The sequence below is a fragment of the Crotalus tigris genome, unplaced genomic scaffold (genome assembly GCF_016545835.1).
Source record: "Crotalus tigris isolate CLP2741 ecotype Arizona unplaced genomic scaffold, ASM1654583v1 scf7180000017633.3093840, whole genome shotgun sequence".
Taxonomy (NCBI): Eukaryota; Metazoa; Chordata; class Lepidosauria; order Squamata; family Viperidae; genus Crotalus; species Crotalus tigris.
The window spans coordinates 1,385,367-1,402,951 of NW_024096527.1; the positions used below are offsets into that span (position 1 = coordinate 1,385,367).

The window sequence follows — 17,585 nt, forward strand, 5'->3', positions numbered from 1 at the left end:
TTGTGCACTTGGGAAGTGGCATGTATGATTTGCTTGATGACCATGGCAAACGGTGATAAAATAGGGCTTGGCTCACTTAACGACTGGATCATTTAGTGACGGAATTTCCAATCCCAATGGTGATCGTAAGTTGAGGACTACCTGTATCTGCTTTCCCCATTAAGCGGCAAATTCAGAAAAAAAATCTCCTTGGCACAGCCTGTCACAGGTCAAGGTCCTTATTGCAAGAAAAGAATAATAGTTCCTTCCAAATTAGATTTTATCCCCCATCCCTTTATTTCTTGATCTCTTTATTACTGAGTTTGTAGAAAGAAAATATGTGGTAGATCTTTGTTTCGAGAACTCTTAATAACAACTTGCCCTGATTCTTTTTCTTTTTTTGATCGACTGCGGCAGCTTTAGAATCGTGTCTCCGAAACGTGAAAGTCACCGTGGTTTTTTTTTTTCAGTTTGAGTGCAAGAGATGTCAATCATGCATGGACAATGGTTCCAATCTTCCCCCTCCCCTCCCAGCCTCTTCGGCTTTGCTGCCACGTAAGGCTGTTCTTCAAGCAGAAACGGGGTTGCGTGGGGACCATCTATCACAGTGGTTCTCAACCTGTGGGTCGGGACGCCATTTGGGGTCGAACGACCATTTCACGGGGGTCGCCAAACAACGCAATCCGCCCTTTTTCCCCCCTTTTCCTTAGCTGTGCTACTCCCTTTTATTCTATTGGCTTTTGAAAGCCAATAGAATAGACTCTCTTGAATAGAGTCTAATTCTATTGGCTTTCAAAAGCCAATAGGAATTGTCCAGGCTGTCTCTGCCCTGCTGAGCCCGCCAAAAGTCCCATTCTGCAAACGGTGCTGCACCAGTTGAGTAGTCCTCGACTTACGACTGGTTGGGGGTCGCGGCATTAAAAAGGTTGAGAACCACTGAGCTATCATTTAAATCAGGGGTAGTCAACCTTGGCTCTTTTATGACTCGTGGACTTCAACTCCCAGAATTCCTGAGCCAGCTAAGCTGGCTCAGGAATTCTGGGAATTGAAGTCCACGAGTCATAAAAGAGCCAAGGTTGACTACCCCTGATTTAAATGGAAGGAGGGGAAAGCAATGCAACGTTTCCTCCCATCAGATTCCAGTATTTGTGGCTCTTAGAAATATTTACACCTAGGGGAAGGCTGCACTAGCTATGGCTGAAATTCTACCTAATACCTGAAGGGGCTCTCGCTAAACAAAACTCCGGAGGGAAAGTCAAAACACTCCAATGAAGATTAATGATGTTTTTTCAAAAGGTTGTGACTTCTTAAACAGGAAATTGCACCAACTTTTTTTTTCTAGTCTTGTCCGTCTGTGTTAAAGACAGAGAAGCATCTGGGAATGTGATCAGTTCTGAATGTGGGCTGAAATTTAGAAAATCCGTTTGAGCCAGGATGCTTTCCTGGCCCAAATAAGGGGAAAGACATGTAACACAACCTGTTCAAGGTTAGTGGAAGCGCCCTCTACCCTCTGCTTCATATCCTTCACTTCTACCTTGCAGTTTGCTGTCCTTCTTCTTGGGAGTTCTCAGTTTAAAATCTGACTTAGCTCAGTAACCATCAGTATCAGAACTGAGTCTCCAGGCCAAACCTCCATCAAAACCTCTCTCGAGTCTCCACGAAAACCTCTCTGGAACCATCTTCAACTTTCTTTCTTGTTTTTTTCTTTCAGATGTAAATCTCAGCCAGGGTTACCTTGAAATTGCTTGGAAAAGGGTTGACAGACCCAGCAGACCTCTCCCAATGAAAGGCAGAGGCTGCCCCAATTCTGCTTGAGGAACCAACTAGCAACCCCCGCTTTCCTTTCCACCCCTCCCCAGCTCTCACTCCCAACCAAGAGGTTAGGGTTTGTGGCTCAGCCCCTCCTCCTGCACCACCATTGTTCGGATCTCCAGGTCCTCAGACACCTCCTCATCTGCCAACCCGTTGAGATGTGATCTGCTGGCCAAAGGCTTTTCGCCTGCATCTGCCGAAGGGCCGGGCCGTGGCGGGGAGGATGCCCCATTGCCCCCTTCGGATTTGCTGAAGTTGAACAGTTTGCTGGGGTTGAAAGGCTTAGTGGGTGACTGCACCTTCTCAGTGTTGGCTTCCCGTTTTGTCTCTGGGGACTTAAGGAACTTGAAACTAAGGAACCCAGGTAGTTTGTTATCAGTACTAGTGGGGGACTGGGGTGAACGGGCCGTCCCAGGGCCAGCTGCCCCTGTGCTCCCTGATAAAAACTTGCCCTGTAGAGGGATGATCTGCTTGAGCTTCATAACGTTGTTGGTGGCCAGGAGGGAGCTGGGCCGTTTGGGTTTCTCGGATCCGTGGCTCGACCCTCCTGGACCCTTCCCTTTGGGCTGACTCTTCTCGTGTCCAGAATCCTGCCCGCCACCATTAGCCTTGCCTTCCTCCCGGCTGCTCTCACGTTCTTTCCGGGCGTGATATTCGGCGTGGCGCTGACGCTCCTCTTCCTCCCGTTTACGACGCTGCTGTTGCTGGAAGTGGTGCTGGGCCTGTCTCTCGTGTTTCTGGGGAGGATTAACGACAAAAGAATTAATGATTTATTGCAGCCTCCAACAGCTCCCCCTTTTCTTCCCTGAAGACTCTCTGTCCTTTTTGACACCTGTTAAACTCACAGGCAGAGGGCTCTATCACCCTGATTTTCAATACAGGCAGTCCTCGACTTACGGCCACAATTGAGCCCAAAGTTTATGTTTGCTAAGCGAGACAGTGGTTAAGTGAGTTTTGCCCCATTTTCATGACCTTTCTTGCCACACTTGCGGCAATCATACATACATACATACATACAAACATACATACATATATTAAAAATAAAAGTAAAAATATGACTCTTGGGAATTTCCATACTATTAAAACAATGATCACCAAGAGAATGTTTTAAGAGAATAAAATTTAATTAACCAACCTAGCTTTTGTCAAAATACATTTGACATCGTCAGGGTTAAAAGGCAAGTATATAGAGAGTAGACTTATATATCGTTATCAAGCGTCCTGTTATCAAGCGTCTGCTTCCGGCTCTTAGAGCGCATCATTGGCCCCAGCTGTTCAAAATGTAACCCAAGCGTGCCTCCTTTAATACACATTCTTTTGTTCCTAGCTTGCATTCCCTCACACACCATTCGATCGGTAACTTTGGGATTAAGTGGATTCAGGATTAAGGTCTTCCCCCCTCCCCCGTGTGCAACTCCTCCATCACCCCGTATAGGGTCGCACCTAAGGGGTGAGGGTGGGGGGGGTATCTGGATTGATTCCAGTATCCCCTGAGTCACAAGTTCACCTCAGTCCTGTCCATTTGTCCATATATGAATCAGTTGCTAAGGTCTGAATTTTGATCACATGACCAGGGGGATGCAACAACAGTCGTAAATGTGAAAAATGATCATAAGTTACTTTTTTCAGTGCTTTTGTAACTTCAAACGCTCATTAAATGAACTGTTGTGAATCAAGGACTGCCTATAATAAACTATCATTCCGAAAGATGATTGTTTGGGGCAGGGACACTTGCTCCGGAATATAGCGTGTGCCATCCCATAAGCAGCCATTGTGCTCCGTACTTTGCTGCTTGAATTGTTTTTAAAGGTCACATTCCTACATCAAACATAATGATGGATATTTTGCAAATTAGTAAATGGAATTATCTGGGAGTGGGAGCAGCTAGCTGCAAAATACCACGGGGCTGGAAGAGATTCTTTTCATTTGTGACAACTGGGAGATAATATCCCTCTGCATCAAAAGGATCATAGAGGCCCTCCCTTAGCTACTCATTGGTAAATGGAGGCTTTAATACACATTTCCAGTTTCCAGGATTTTTTAAAATATATGTTTTAAGACTCTAGAAAGAGTGCAGAGAAGAGCAACAAAGATGATTAAGGGACTGGAGGCTAAAGCATATGAGGAATGGCTGCTGGAATTGGATATGTCTAGTTTAATGAAAAGAAGGACGAGAGGGGACATCATAGCAGGGTTCCAATATCTCAGGGGCTGCCACAAAGAAGAGGGAGTCAAGCTATTCTCCAAAGCACCTGAAGGCAGGACAAGAAGCAACGGGTGGAAACTAATTAAGGAGAGAAGCAACCTAGAACTAAGGAGAAACTTCCTTACAGAACAATTAGCCAGTGGAACAACCTGCCTCCAGAAGTGGTGAATGCTCCAACACTGGAAGTTTTTAAGAAGAGACTGTACAGCCATTTGTCCGAAATGGTATAGGGTTTCCTGCCTGAGCAGGGGGTTGGACTAGATGACCTCCAAGGTCCCTTCCAACTTTACTATTATTATTATATTTTTTTTCCTTTCAATAAATCTAGATTCCTTTCCAAGAATCTAGTTTTTTATTATTATTTATTTTTTTGAATTTATTAGCTGCCCAATTCCAATGGATTCTGGCCAGCATACAGATAACCCTTGACTTACAACAGTTGATTTAGTGACTGAAGTTACGATGACACTGGGAAAAAAAATGACTTATGACCATTTCTCACACTTTACAACCGTTGCAGCAGCTCCGTGGACACATGATCAAAGCTCAGAGGCTTGGCAACTGACTCATATTTATGACGGTCGCAGTGTCCCCGGGTCATGTGATCACCTTTTGTGACCTTCTGCCAAGCAAAGTCAATGGGGAAGCCAGATTCATTTAACAACCAGGTTACTAACTTATGAACTGCAGTGTTTCACTCAACAACTGTGGCAAGAAGAGTTGTAAAATGGGGCAAAACTCACTTAACAAATGTCTCACTTAGCAACAGGAACTTTGGGCTCGATTGTGGTTGTAGGTCAAGGACTACCTGTACTTGAAAAACCGTAACAAAACAGCATAAAGAAACTTAAAACCAAATGGCCAGCCCGAACTAAAATAATTTTACAGATGACAAAAAACAAACAGGGATGAAGCCATATAAAGAGAATTTATAATGTTTTAGTAGAATTGGATTCTGAAACGGAGTTAGTTAAAGATTGTATGGTAAAATGGGCTCAAAATATTCAAGAGCTGATTCTATTGGACACATGGGAGACAATTTGGGTTGGAAATGTAAAATTTACTCAAGCTCAAAATTTAAGAGAAATTTTTTATAAAATGTTTTATAGATGGCATTTGGATCCTCAAAAGTTATCCTGTATGTATCCTAATTTATAGCCCAAATGTTGGAGATGTGGAAGCTTAGATGCAACTTATTTTCATATTTGGTGGACGTGTACAAATATAAAAGCTTTTGGGATTAAGATTTGGTGGAACATTCAAAAGATTTTTAAGAGAAAGATAAAGTTTACGCCACAATTATTTTTGTTAGGTGTTATTGTAGATTTTGATGTTAAAGAGATTAATTTGATGTTGAATCTTATAACAGCAGCAAGGTTATTGGTGGGGCAATATTGGAAGAAAGATTCTTTGCCTACTATGGAAGAATGGATACTCAAGGTGTCTAATTTAGCAGAAATGGCAAAGATTTCTGCTTATTTGAAGGACTATTCACAAGAAAGATATATTTCGGTTTGGAGAAGATGGATAGATTATATTCAGAATAAATATGAGGCTAAAAAGTATTATCTAGCTTATGAGTAAATCTCAGATTATTACTAATAGTTTAATATGGTAGAATTTATATTACTCTTAGTTTTATGGTTTAATTATATTATTTTTGTATTTAATTTGTTAATATTTACTTTGAAAAGGAGTTAAAGCATGTTATGGATTTGACTGTATAGTTAGGTAATGTTAGTTAGATTATGATTGTTTATTTGTAACCCTGTAATCAGCTTTGGGAAGTGGGGAGGGGGGGAGGGGGGAGGGATTTGGGATATTTATTGTATAAAATTTTTAAAACTTTTAATAAAAAAAAAACCAAACAGGGATCCTAGACAAACCCCAGACTTAGGACTAAATCTAGGTTTTCAGAGAGATGGGGCAGCTCTTATTACTATGGGATGCTGCTCCAGAGAGTGGAGTTTCTTGATTGGAAGTCACTGTTTTGGTGTGACAGCAACAATTTGCCCCAAATGCAGTACAAAAGCTCTAAAAAGCCGAGCTTAGCCTGCCCTTGTATGATAGGCTGGAATTAAGCTTGCAGGTCCTCCTTATGACTACAGCTGAACCCAAAATTTCTATTGCTAAGACAGTTTAGTGAGTTGTGCTCCACTTTGCAACTTTTTTGCTAAGCCAAGTTAGCTAAGTTATTAAGCCAATCATGGCAGCCTTAAATGAATCATGTGGTTATTAAGCTTCCCCACCCTCCCCCTTGACTCTGTCAGAGGTCAGCTGGGAAGTTTACAAATGGTGATCACATGACCCTGGAACACTACAACTGTCATCAATACAACCTAAGTGTATAAGTGTCAAAACTGGTCATGTCATTACTTTCAATGCCGTTGTAACTTGGAATGGCCACTAAATGAATGGTTGTAAATGAAGGACCACCTGTATTCAAAAAACAAAAAACAAACCTAAACCAATAACACAAATTTGTGCATCGCTCTTGTGAGACTCACCTTAAAGGCCTCTCGCCTCTGGTATTCAAGCTTGGCCATCTCTTCTGCAACCCAGGCCGGGATATCAGGAATTGCAACTTGGATAATGTATTTGAGCAAAAGGGCAAAATGCTGTGGAGAGAAGAGAGACAGGCTGTAAAGAGTAAGGAAGATGACTTTGACGGAGATGCAGAACAACAGAATAACAGAGTTGGGAAGGGATCTTGGAGGTCATCTAGTCCTGCTCAGGCAGGAGACCCCATACCATTCCAGACATATGGCTGTCCAATCTCTTCTTAAAAACCTCCAGTGATGAAACACCCACAACTTCTGAAAGCAACCCGTTCCACTGGTTGATTGTTCTCACTGTTAGGAAGTTTCTCCTTAGTTCCAGGTTGCTTCTCTCCTTCATTAGTTTCCATCCATTGCTTCTTTTCTTGCCCTCTGGTGCTTTGGAGAATAGCTTGACCCCCTCTTCTTTGTGGCAACCCCTCAGATGTTGAAACACTGCTATCACGTCACCCCTGGTCCTTCTTTTCACTAGGCTAGACAACGTCCGTCACCCAAATGGAACATAAACTTGCCATAACTTCTCATAGAGACTTGTGGATAAGCCAAGAGTTTTACCTGCTAAAATACATCCCCAAAATTGGGTTTGGCTTATCCAGGGATGGACTTATTCACAACTATATACAGTAATTCTTTTAAAAAGTGCCTGTGTATCTCTGTACCCTGTATGTAATAACGATTAAAAGCTCATCTATGGGTAACCTGACTCTCACATTTTTGTCCAAAATACAATTAAAAAAATGTGCTATCTACGAAAAAAATGTGGATAAGCCAATTTTAAACATATTTGTATGTTTTAATCTTTATAATTGGCTTAACTACAGATGATATTTTTTCATGGTATTTTGGTTAAAAATGTGAGGTTGGTTTATATGCAAATATGTATGGTAAATCCAGCACAGACAAATCATATTAGGAAGAGGCTTAGACATTTCCCTAATTCACAGGAGTATAAGAAAGGGAGAGAGGTATAGTACCTACATCAGATTTGCAAAATTCTGCTATTTCAACCAATCTCAATAAAGGAGTTTTACCCTTCCTTCGGAGCTGATTTCCTGGTCTGGTAGTGGAGTGGACAGACACAGGCAGAAAGCAAACTAGAATCAACATTTTTGTTCCATAAGAGAGGTGTTTTTTTTTATTATTTTTAACCTCATTTGTTTATATGGAAAATTACATAACAAAATGAGCTACAGGAAATAATAAAATGCACGGGCCCTTACCACAAAAGGTCATCAGTACCTGCAGATGCCACGGCCTCTGCTACACTATATATACAGATAGTGTCTACATCCGTCAAAATTGCTTAAATGAAAAATTATGTATGTACTCTTAAAAATGGGCTGAAATCTTGGAAAGTCTCAAACTTGCAAGTTCGCAAACAAAGTCATTACTAAAAGCCAACACGGGTTTGTCAAAAATAGATCATGCCAGACAAATCTTATTGCATTCTTTGACCAAGTGACAAAATTAGTGGATCAGAGGAATGCTATGGACATAATTTACTTGGACTTCAGTAAGGCATTTGATAAAGTAGATCACAACCTACTACTTGATAAGATAGAAAAATGTGGGGTAGACAGAACCACCACCAGATGGATCCGTAGCTGGCTGACCGGCCGTACTCAGCGAGTGGTCCTCAATGGAACTGCATCTATATGGAGGGAAGTGTGTAGTGGGGTGCCCCAGGGCTCTGTTCTGGGCCCAGTACTCTTCAACATCTTCATCAACAATTTGGATGAAGGGATAGATGGGGAACTCATCAAATTTGCAGACGACACCAAGCTGGCAGGAATAGCCAACACTCCAGAAGACAGGCTTCAGATACAGAAGGATCTGGACAGACTTGAACACTGGGCACTAACTAACAAAATGAAATTCAATGGTGAAAAAAGCAAGGTTCTACATTTAGGCAAGAAAAACCAAATGCACAAGTACAGCATAGGTGGCACCATGCTCAATAGTAGTAACTGTGAGAGGGACCTCGGAGTCCTAGTAGACAATCACCTAAATATGAGCCAGCAGTGTGCTGCAGCTGCCAAAAAGGCCAACACAGTGCTAGGCTGCATTAACAGAGGGATAGAATCAAGATCACGTGAAGTATTAATACCACTCTTCAATGCCTTGGTAAGGCCACACTTGGAATACTGCATCCAGTTTTGGTCACCACGATGTAAAAAAGATGTTGAGACTCTAGAAAGAGTACAGAGAAGAGCAACAAAGATGATTAGGGGACTGGAGGCTAAAACATATAAGGAACGGTTGCTAGAATTGGGTATGTCTAGTTTAACGAAGAGAAGGACAAGGGGGGACATGATAGCAGTATTCCAATATCTCAGGGGCTGCCATAAAGAAGAGGGAATTAAGCTATTTTCCAAAGCACCTGAAGGCAGGACAAGAAGCAACTAATCAAGGAGAGAAGCAACCTAGAACTAAGGAGAAACTTCCTGATAGTGAGAACAATTAATCAGTGGAACAGCTTGCCTCCAGAAGCAGTAAATGCTCCAACACTGGAAGTTTTTAAGAAGAGACTGGACAGCCACTTGTCCGAAATGGTGTAGGGTTTCCTGCCCGAGCAGGGGGTTGGACTAGATGACCTCCAAGGTCCCTTCCAACTTTACTAATATGAACATATGAACATTTAACCAATGTCTGGTATCTTTCCATTTTTCAGTGTTATCACTTGAGATCTTATACTAACTCAAAGTCAGACCGCTAAATTCAGATCTGGGCATAACGTGTACTTCTGCAACAGGAAACAGACTGCTATTCAGTCACTTCTAACTCCTCACGATGTAACAAATGTTCCTTCGCCAGGGCTGTTCAGTAATCATTAGACTTTGAGGTCTTGTGAGATGAGTCACCAATGATGATATCTAATCTTGCAGTCTTCTCTTGGCTTTTTTCCATTGCCTTCAAGGCTTCCAGACATCAGGATCTTTGCCAATGAGTTGTCTTTGCATGATGTGGTCCAAAATATTCCCAAAGATATATTCAGCTCCCACTTTCCAAGTTTCCTCCTAAGACTTGGCTCGGGTTCCCAGGCCTGGGGGGGTTAGGGTGTTTCTGGGGCTCTTGCAATGGAGGTGGAACCCCAGGAGGGAGGGAGGGGGGGCATTCCAGAGGAGTAAGAGGGAATTCAGCCCAGATATTATGTGTGAGAGAAAGAGGATGAAGACAGCCCCTCCCTAATGCAGATAATCCTCGACTTACAACAGTTCATTTAGTGACCATTCAAAGTTACAACCAAATTTTAAAAAGTGACTTATGACCGTTTTTCACATTTACGACCACTGAGGCATCCCCATGGTCACATGATCAAAATTCAGACACTTGGCAACTGACTCATATTTATGACGGTTGCAACGTCCCAGCATTGTATGATCACCTTTTGTGACTTTCTGACAAGCAAAGACAATGGGGAAGCCAGATTCATTTAACAACCCTGTTATTAACCTAACAACTGCAGTGACTCACTTAACAACCGTGGCAAGAAAGGTCGTAAAATGGGGCAAAATTGCGGCTGTCTCACTTAGCAACAGAAACTTTGGGCTCAATTGCAGTCGTAAGTTGAGGAATACCTGTAGTGGTGAAGTCTGGAGTGCATAATCATTATTAAGATAATAAATTATTAAAATAATAAAATAAGTGCAACTGTTGTTCCGGGCTTTAATCCAGCAATGTATTCTTTTAAAAGATTTATATGGCTGCCCATCTTACACAACTCTGTGCAGCTTACAACAACCGTAAATGAGCAATAAATAAAACAATCATAAAAAAGGACAAAATAAACAAAAACCTGGCATTGTAATCATGACGTATCAGTGCTCCTTCTAATTATCAGCTGTTCTTTCTCAGTAGTTGGATAAATATGAAATATATACAGTAGAAAAGAGAGCTAGGAAGTCCACCAAAGGAATAATATAATTAGTCCTCGACTTACTACCACAACTGAGTTCAAAATTTCCGTTGCAAAGTAAGACAATTATTAAGTGAGCTTTGCCCCAATTTTACAACCTTTTTTGCTGCAGGTGTTAAGCGAATCACTGCAGTTGTTCAGTTAGCAACATGATTGTCAAGGGCTTCCCCATTGACTGTGCTTGTCAGAAGGTCGCAAAAGGGGACCCTGAGTCTGCAACTGTCATAAATATGAGTCAGTTGCCACTGCACCTAAAAAAAAAAAAAAATGGGACTTCCATTACATGGTGGCAGCCTCCATCTGGACTTTTGTTGGCTCAGGAATTCTGGGAGTTGAAGTCCAGGAGTTGTAAAGTTGCCATAGTTGCCCATCCCTGCTGTATATACTCTTCTATCGTCCATGGGGACGATACATCGGTCGCAAGTGTGAAAAAACAGTCATAAGTCACTTTTTTTTTCAGTGCGATTGTTAACTTCGAATGATTGCTAAATAAATGGTTGTAAGTCGAGGACTATACACGGAGGAGGAAAAGAAGAAGGAGGAGGAGGAGGAGGAGGAGGAGGAGGAAGAAGAAAAAGAGGAGGAGGAGGAGGAAGAGAAGAAGACGAAGAAGAAGAAGAAGGAGGAGGAGGAGGAAGAAGAGGAGGAGGAAGAGAAGAAGACGAAGAAGAAGAAGGAGGAGGAGGAAGAGGAGGAGGAGGAGGAGGAAGAAGAGAAGAAGAAGAAAAAGAAGAAGAAAGAAGGAGGGGGAGGAGAAGGAGGAAGAAGAAGAAGAAGAAGAAGAAGAAGAAGGAGGAGGGAGGAAGGAAGGAAGGAAGGAAGGAAGGAAGGAAGGAAGGAAGGAAGGAAGGAAGAAAGAAAGAAAGAAAGAAAGAAAGAAAGAAAGAAAGAAAGAAAGAAAGAAAGAAAGAAAGAAAGAAAGAAAGAAAGAAGCCAGTCACAGTCTTACCTCTAGCACCACCACAGATATTATAGCACCTTCCGGACTCAGCCAAGGAAAAAGACGCTGCAGCTGCCCACACTGGCCAATCAGGTAACAGTTCACCACAATTGCCAAGACGCCCATGGCCTCCATCACTTTCTGCAGTGGGAAGGGGGGGGGGGAGAAAGGCCTTTTTAAAAAATGAGACACTTTCAGGGACCAACTTCAGAAGAATCATTCTCTTTTTTTAGCAACTTGAAAGGCTGCATAATACATAGGTAGTCCTCCATTTACAGTACTCATTTAGTGACTGAAGTTCGAAGTCACTGCAGCATCCCCATGGTCATGTGATCCTTTGCTTGGCAACGGATTCCTATTTGTGATGGGTGCAGTGTCTTGGGATCATGGGATCCCCTTTTGACAAGCAAAGTCAACGGGGGAAGCTAGATTCACGTGATAACCATGTTACTAACTTAACGACTGCAGTGGTTCGTTTAACGACTGTTGCAAGAAAGGTTGTAAAATAGGGCAAAATTCACTCAACAGCTGACTCACTTAGGAACATAAACTTTGGGCTCAGTTTTGGTCGTAAGTCGAGGACTACCCATACAGTGTAACGGAAGCAAACTTGAGGGAAGCCGTAGAGTGACAGGCAAAACGAGATGTCCTTCAACCAATATGTAGTTACGGGACTCGTATGATGTGGCAATGGCTACCGAGCCAGTGATTTTCACCAAAAGGGGGGGAAAATTCATTTGTGGAAGAGGAGCAGTGAGCTGTCAATCAATGGCTTTTAGGTAACTAAATAAAGCTTTCATAATCAGGTGCAATCTACCTCAGAATACAGTTAGTCCTCAGTTTACAAACACAACTGAGACCAGAACTTTTCTGTTAGGCAATGTCATTAAGTGACTCATCACGTGACAGCACAAGAATGTCATGACTTTTTCCCAGTGTTGTTAAGCAAACTGTGCAGCTGTTAAGTGAATCCAGCTTTCCCCATTGGCTTGCTTATTGGAAGCCATCTGGAAAGATTACAAATGGGGATCAGGAGACCTTGGGACACTGCAGCTCCAAACGCTGCTAGCCAGCTGGTGCAAAGCTAGTTTGCCCCTATGATGCACCATGGATAGCCTTGCATGTGTGAACTAGTAAGGCTGCCAGAACTACCCTGTGGTAAAAAAAACACTGTAACCTTCCCTGGCTATGTACACCATATGCTAAAAAAAACCTCCAACACCCTGCAGCTGTCATAAATTCAGGCTACTTGCCAAGCATCCGAATCATGTTACCATGGGGGTGCTGCAATGGTGCAGCATGACCACCATTGTAACTTCCAATTGTTGCTAAATGAATGGTCATAAATTAAAGGGAGGGACTGTTGCCTTCATGAAAGTTGGAACAGAACAGAACAACAGAGTTGGAAGGGACCTTGGAGGTCTTCTACTCCAACCCTCTGCTGAAGCAGGAGACCCTCTACTATTCCAGACAAATGTCTCTCCAATCTCTTTTTTAAAAAGCCTCCAGTGATGGAGCACCCACAACTTCCTAAGGGAAGCCGTTCCACTGGTTAGTTGCATCCAGATGAAAAATCCAGGCTCACCTGCCACTCTCCAATGCTTTCCACCCTCTGCCCGAAGGGCCGTTGGAGCCCCGTACACAACTTGAAGGCATCGCTCCGGATCTCAATGATATTGTTGATCAGGGCACACAGTGCAGCCAAGGGAAAAGCCGACGAGAAGAGGACCACGTAGCCAAATTGGATGAACATCTCCTGGTAATCTTGAAAAGTGTCCTGGGTTGGGACAGGATCAAAATGTCAGGATGTCTTGTGTGTGCATGTGCGAGAGAGAACTACAAAGCCCATGCAGCACCTTACTCATTTGTTCTTTTCTAAACTTCTTTTATTCTGAAGTTTAGCACTTGGTGTCTGAAGCCGCCTTGTTTTCTTTTGCGGGAAGGAGCTCCAAAGATAGCAAAAATGAGTAACTTTCAGAAGTCACCATCTTTCATAATGGATAGTTTTTTTTTAAAGAAAGGTCCAAATACCAATTAATTAAATAGACTAATTAATCAATAATCACACTAATGGCCTGCTTGCCTATTAGAGAAGCACATGTGGGTCTTACCTCATATTTTTTCATGCAGCTCTCCACTTCGGCTTGGGCAAGCTGCGTGGTGTAGTTCTCCTCTGGTGGATCGATCCATGAGGATCTGGCATGTCTTCGATTCTCATAACCATCTTCCTCTTCTTCTTCTTCTTCTTCCTCCCCTTCTGTGAGGTTCTTGCCCACCCGTGCCCTCCGAGTCCGCATAATAACAGCTGGCTCTTTAGCTTCTGGTAGGGTCTTAAACGGGCTCTCTGAGGCTTCATCACTCTCATCATCATCCTCACACAGCTCAAAGACCGAGGACGGGTCCATCCCTTTCTCCACCATGGTGGGACTACCTTCTTCCAGGAAGCTCATGTCCTCTAAACTGGGATCCCCCGTCTTGCGGTCGGCCTTTTCAATAAAGCTCACTTTTTTCAGCTTCAACCCACAGTCAATGATGCTCTCGTCTTCTGAGTCCGATTCCTTCTTCTCCTCTTCCTCTTCTTCAGGCACGCCGCACCCCCCATTGAGGCATTTCTTCTCCCCTTTGGCGGCCCCCTCTGGGGCCTCGTGGACCTCTGGCCTATGGCCCGCCGGCGAGTCACCATGCCTGGGGTGCCGAGGGTTGGTGCCATACGATGTGGTGAACGTGTACTTCTGGGTCAGCAGGCGGAAGAGGGTATGGGTCACCTCCCGAAGGTTTTGCATACTGAAGTCACCACGCTTGAACTTGCTGTATAAGTGGGGCTGAGAGACTTCCTTAATATTCTGCAAGAACTGGCGGGTGATGAGGAGTGTAGCCAGCATCTGAAAAAGGCAGGAGGGAAGAGTAAGGCATCCAGGTATTAGCCCTTCAGGACAGACAAGACTAGGAAGCAAAAGTCATGCAGCTCAATACTATTTTTTTTTTCATGAGGTTATGGTAACAGAATCTTACAAGTCTTTAACCCCTCCCTTTATCTTATAGAATACAGAAGGGACCTTGGAGTCTTCTAATCCAACCCCCTACTCAGGCAGGAAACCCTATACCATTTCAGACAAATGGCTGTCCACTCTTTTTTTAAAAGCTCTAGTGTTGGAGCACCCACAACTTCTGGAAGCAATTTGTTCCACTGATTGTTTTCAGTGTCAGGAAATTTCTCTTTAGTTCTAGGTTGCTTCTGTCCTTGATTAGTTTCCACCCATTGCTTCTTGTCCTGCCTTTGGGTGCTTTGGAGAATAGGTTGACCTCCTTTTCTTTGGGGCATCCTCTTAGATATTGGAAGATTGCTATCATGTCACTCCTATCCTTCTTTTCATTAAACTGGACATACCCAATTCCTGCAACTGTTCTTTATGGTTTGGCCTCCAGTCCCCTAATCATTTTTGTTCTTCTCCGCACTCTTTCTAGAGTCTCAATATCTTTTTTTAATATCGTGGCGACCAATACCGGATGCAGTATTCCAAGTGCGGTCTTACCAAGGTACTATAAAGTGGTATTAATACTTCATCTTCATGAGAACTAGGGAGGGTCTTGTTTGAGATGACTTTTCAGAGTACAATTTCACCCTGGATTCAGCTTTCTTTTATCTGACAGTTGTCTTAGTAGCTGCTCTTCCTCTTGTTCACAATAGTATTCCCTCTGCCCCTCATACCTGGGGAGAGTTGTGAGATGGTCAATCAGCTGGACACACTGAAGCATCTATTTTGGCTGATGAAGTAGGACAAGGTGCTCCCTGCCTGTCATTCTCAGCCAGTTATTCCTTAGTAACAATAGCTACTCATCTCTGGAATTGAACCATCCAATAAATTTATAGGCCATCCTAAAAATATTATTTTAAGGGGAAACCTCAATCCTCGGCTACGTAGAAAGCAAGAGCCTCCAAACCCTTTTTGTTCTAGCGGGGACATTTCAGATTTTGAGAGAATGTTGTGGGTATGCTCACAAAATGGTTGTTGTGATGGTCAGAATGAATCATAAAGTATCAGAAGACATAAACATTGAAGTTGGCCTCCACTCTTTAGTTTACTCTTTACTACTTTAGCTTATATTCACTTTCACTTTTGCCTGACTAGATGAGCTCACTTCCAACAAAGCTGTGACAACTCACCAATTTTTAAGAATTGCTTTGGAGAGCATATGGAATCCAGGAACATGGTTGGCAATTTCTCCCTTCATGTTATACTGCACGCTTATCAGTTGTAAGAAAGTTTTCTTTGTAATTGGGGTCTCCATAAAACAGGGGTCTTCAAACCTGGCCCTTTTATGACTTATGGACTTCAACTTCCAAAATTCCTCAGCCAACCTTTGACTTATGAGCAGTCACTTAGTAACTGTTTGAAGTTACAACGGACCCCTAAAAAGTATTTACAACCTGGTTCTGAAGTGTTGATGACCAGGCTCCCTCCATAGTCATATGACTGTATTTTGGACATGTGGCCACTGGCCCACATTTATGGCCATTTGCAGTGTTCTGCAGTCATGTGACCACAGTTTACAACATTTTTGCTGAAAGCTGGAGTTTACTTCCAGTTTTCAGCAAAAATGAGTCACAGCAAATAATGGAGTTCGTGTAACACCACGGATTCACTGAACAACTGCCATAAAAAACATCATACAATTGGGTGGACATTGGCAGGTTTTTCCTAATGGTAAAAACTGGTCAACAATGGAACAAACAAGGATGGATGGCCTTGGGATTGATGTAGTGAGATCCGTGTTTCTCAACCTTGGCAACATGTTAGCTGAGGGATTCTGGGAATTGAAGTCTATACATCTTAAAGTTGTCAAGATCAAGAAAATTTGAAGTAGATCTTAAGACCCCTCCAGCCCTTTCATTCTATAACTCTAAGCTTCAACAGCAAAAAAAAGTCAAAATAATGCATTTGTGAGAAATAGGCAAACTTTTATAAATTATTTAGACCTTAATTTGACTTGCCTCTTAAAAAGTAACCATTTAAATAGATTAACATCATATGCTGATGTTATTTCTCTAGTTTCCTTTCATCTAAGTATCTAGCTGAGATTGTTTGCTGATGTAAATCTATCATCATCACCATCATCACTGGGCATAATTTGGAGAAAAAAGCTAAGTTATATAATTTACCATTAAGAAAGAAGTATAAGCAATTTTTTTTATGAGAAGGGTACAAGGGCCTGAAGCTAAATTCCTAAGTCCGCACTATCTGGATATAATAAAAAATAAAGCAAGAGCTTAAATAAGAGGAACTAGATGGAAGTCCTAGAATACTAATTTAGCTGAAACCAACCTGTCTTTAAAATGTCAAAATTAATCTAATATTAAGTGTGCAGTTATTTGCAAATTTAGGAACTATCTTTCTTACCAAAATGTATTATTAGACCCTACAATCTGGATCTTAATTCTTATTGTTTGGAAACAAGCTAAGTTTCTGTTACCAGAAAGTGGTCGTAAGACTGTAGCCTGCTATATGTGATTTCTTATCTAAGAGTGTTTAAGTCTTAGGATGGAGCAGCATTTTGGATTGAAGGCAAAAAAATACTCTAGAAGTGTGACTCTTTGAACCAAACACATTTTTCCCAGTATCCTATTTCTCTGCAAAGGACAACACCATCCTGCCAAAAATCAGAATTTCTTGAAGGCGTTGTAGGCAGGTGAGCACTCAATTACTTCAAAACTCTTTTTGCTTTCCATTCTGAAAGCCTGTTGAGCCCACCCCATGCTGGTTTCATCATTTTTCACCAATCTTAAGTAAATCTTGGTCAGAGCTGTAACTGCAAAACTTCTCTTTCTTTTGGTAATGGGAAAGCAAGTCTTCTTACAATGCATCGGACCAAATAAATGGGATTGCAGCTGAGGTTCTGCAGCCTGCTTATTCCTCTTCACACACACACACACCCTCCATATACCCTCCATCGTCAGGATCCTACTTTGGAGATGCCCAGATGCCAGCAAAAACTCAGCAAACCCTTAAAGGAGATGAGATAGAGGTGAAGTTGCAGAGTGATGGAGGGAAGGACCGCGTCTTTAAGCTGACGCACAAGGCTTTGCAAGAGAGAAAAGATGAGCAGGAGCTGTGGAGGGCAATACGGACAAGACAGAGAGACAAAGAGAGAGAGAAAAAAACCATGAAAAATTAA

The 17,585-nt window shown here is 42.3% G+C and overlaps 1 protein-coding gene across 8 annotated transcripts in view; it reads right to left on the reverse strand.

Moving 5' to 3' along the window:
• The window catches only part of ANO8 (anoctamin 8), a 69,553-nt gene that overhangs the window by 2,231 nt on the left and 49,737 nt on the right, over positions 1-17,585 (reverse strand). For 6 of the 8 annotated variants that reach the window (XM_039334707.1, XM_039334710.1, XM_039334709.1 and 3 more), the window contains 6 exons: positions 17,376-17,519; positions 13,523-14,293; positions 12,997-13,188; positions 11,421-11,552; positions 6,505-6,615; positions 1,036-2,528 (listed from right to left, as the gene is read on the reverse strand). In XM_039334707.1, coding sequence (XP_039190641.1) covers positions 1,860-2,528; positions 6,505-6,615; positions 11,421-11,552; positions 12,997-13,188; positions 13,523-14,293; positions 17,376-17,519 — 2,019 coding nt within the window. In that variant the 3' untranslated portion in view covers positions 1,036-1,859. Of the gene's footprint in view, positions 1-1,035; positions 2,529-6,504; positions 6,616-11,420; positions 11,553-12,996; positions 13,189-13,522; positions 14,294-17,375; positions 17,520-17,585 lie in introns of those variants that run through there. The other 2 variants (XM_039334706.1, XM_039334704.1) reach the window with 2 other exon arrangements.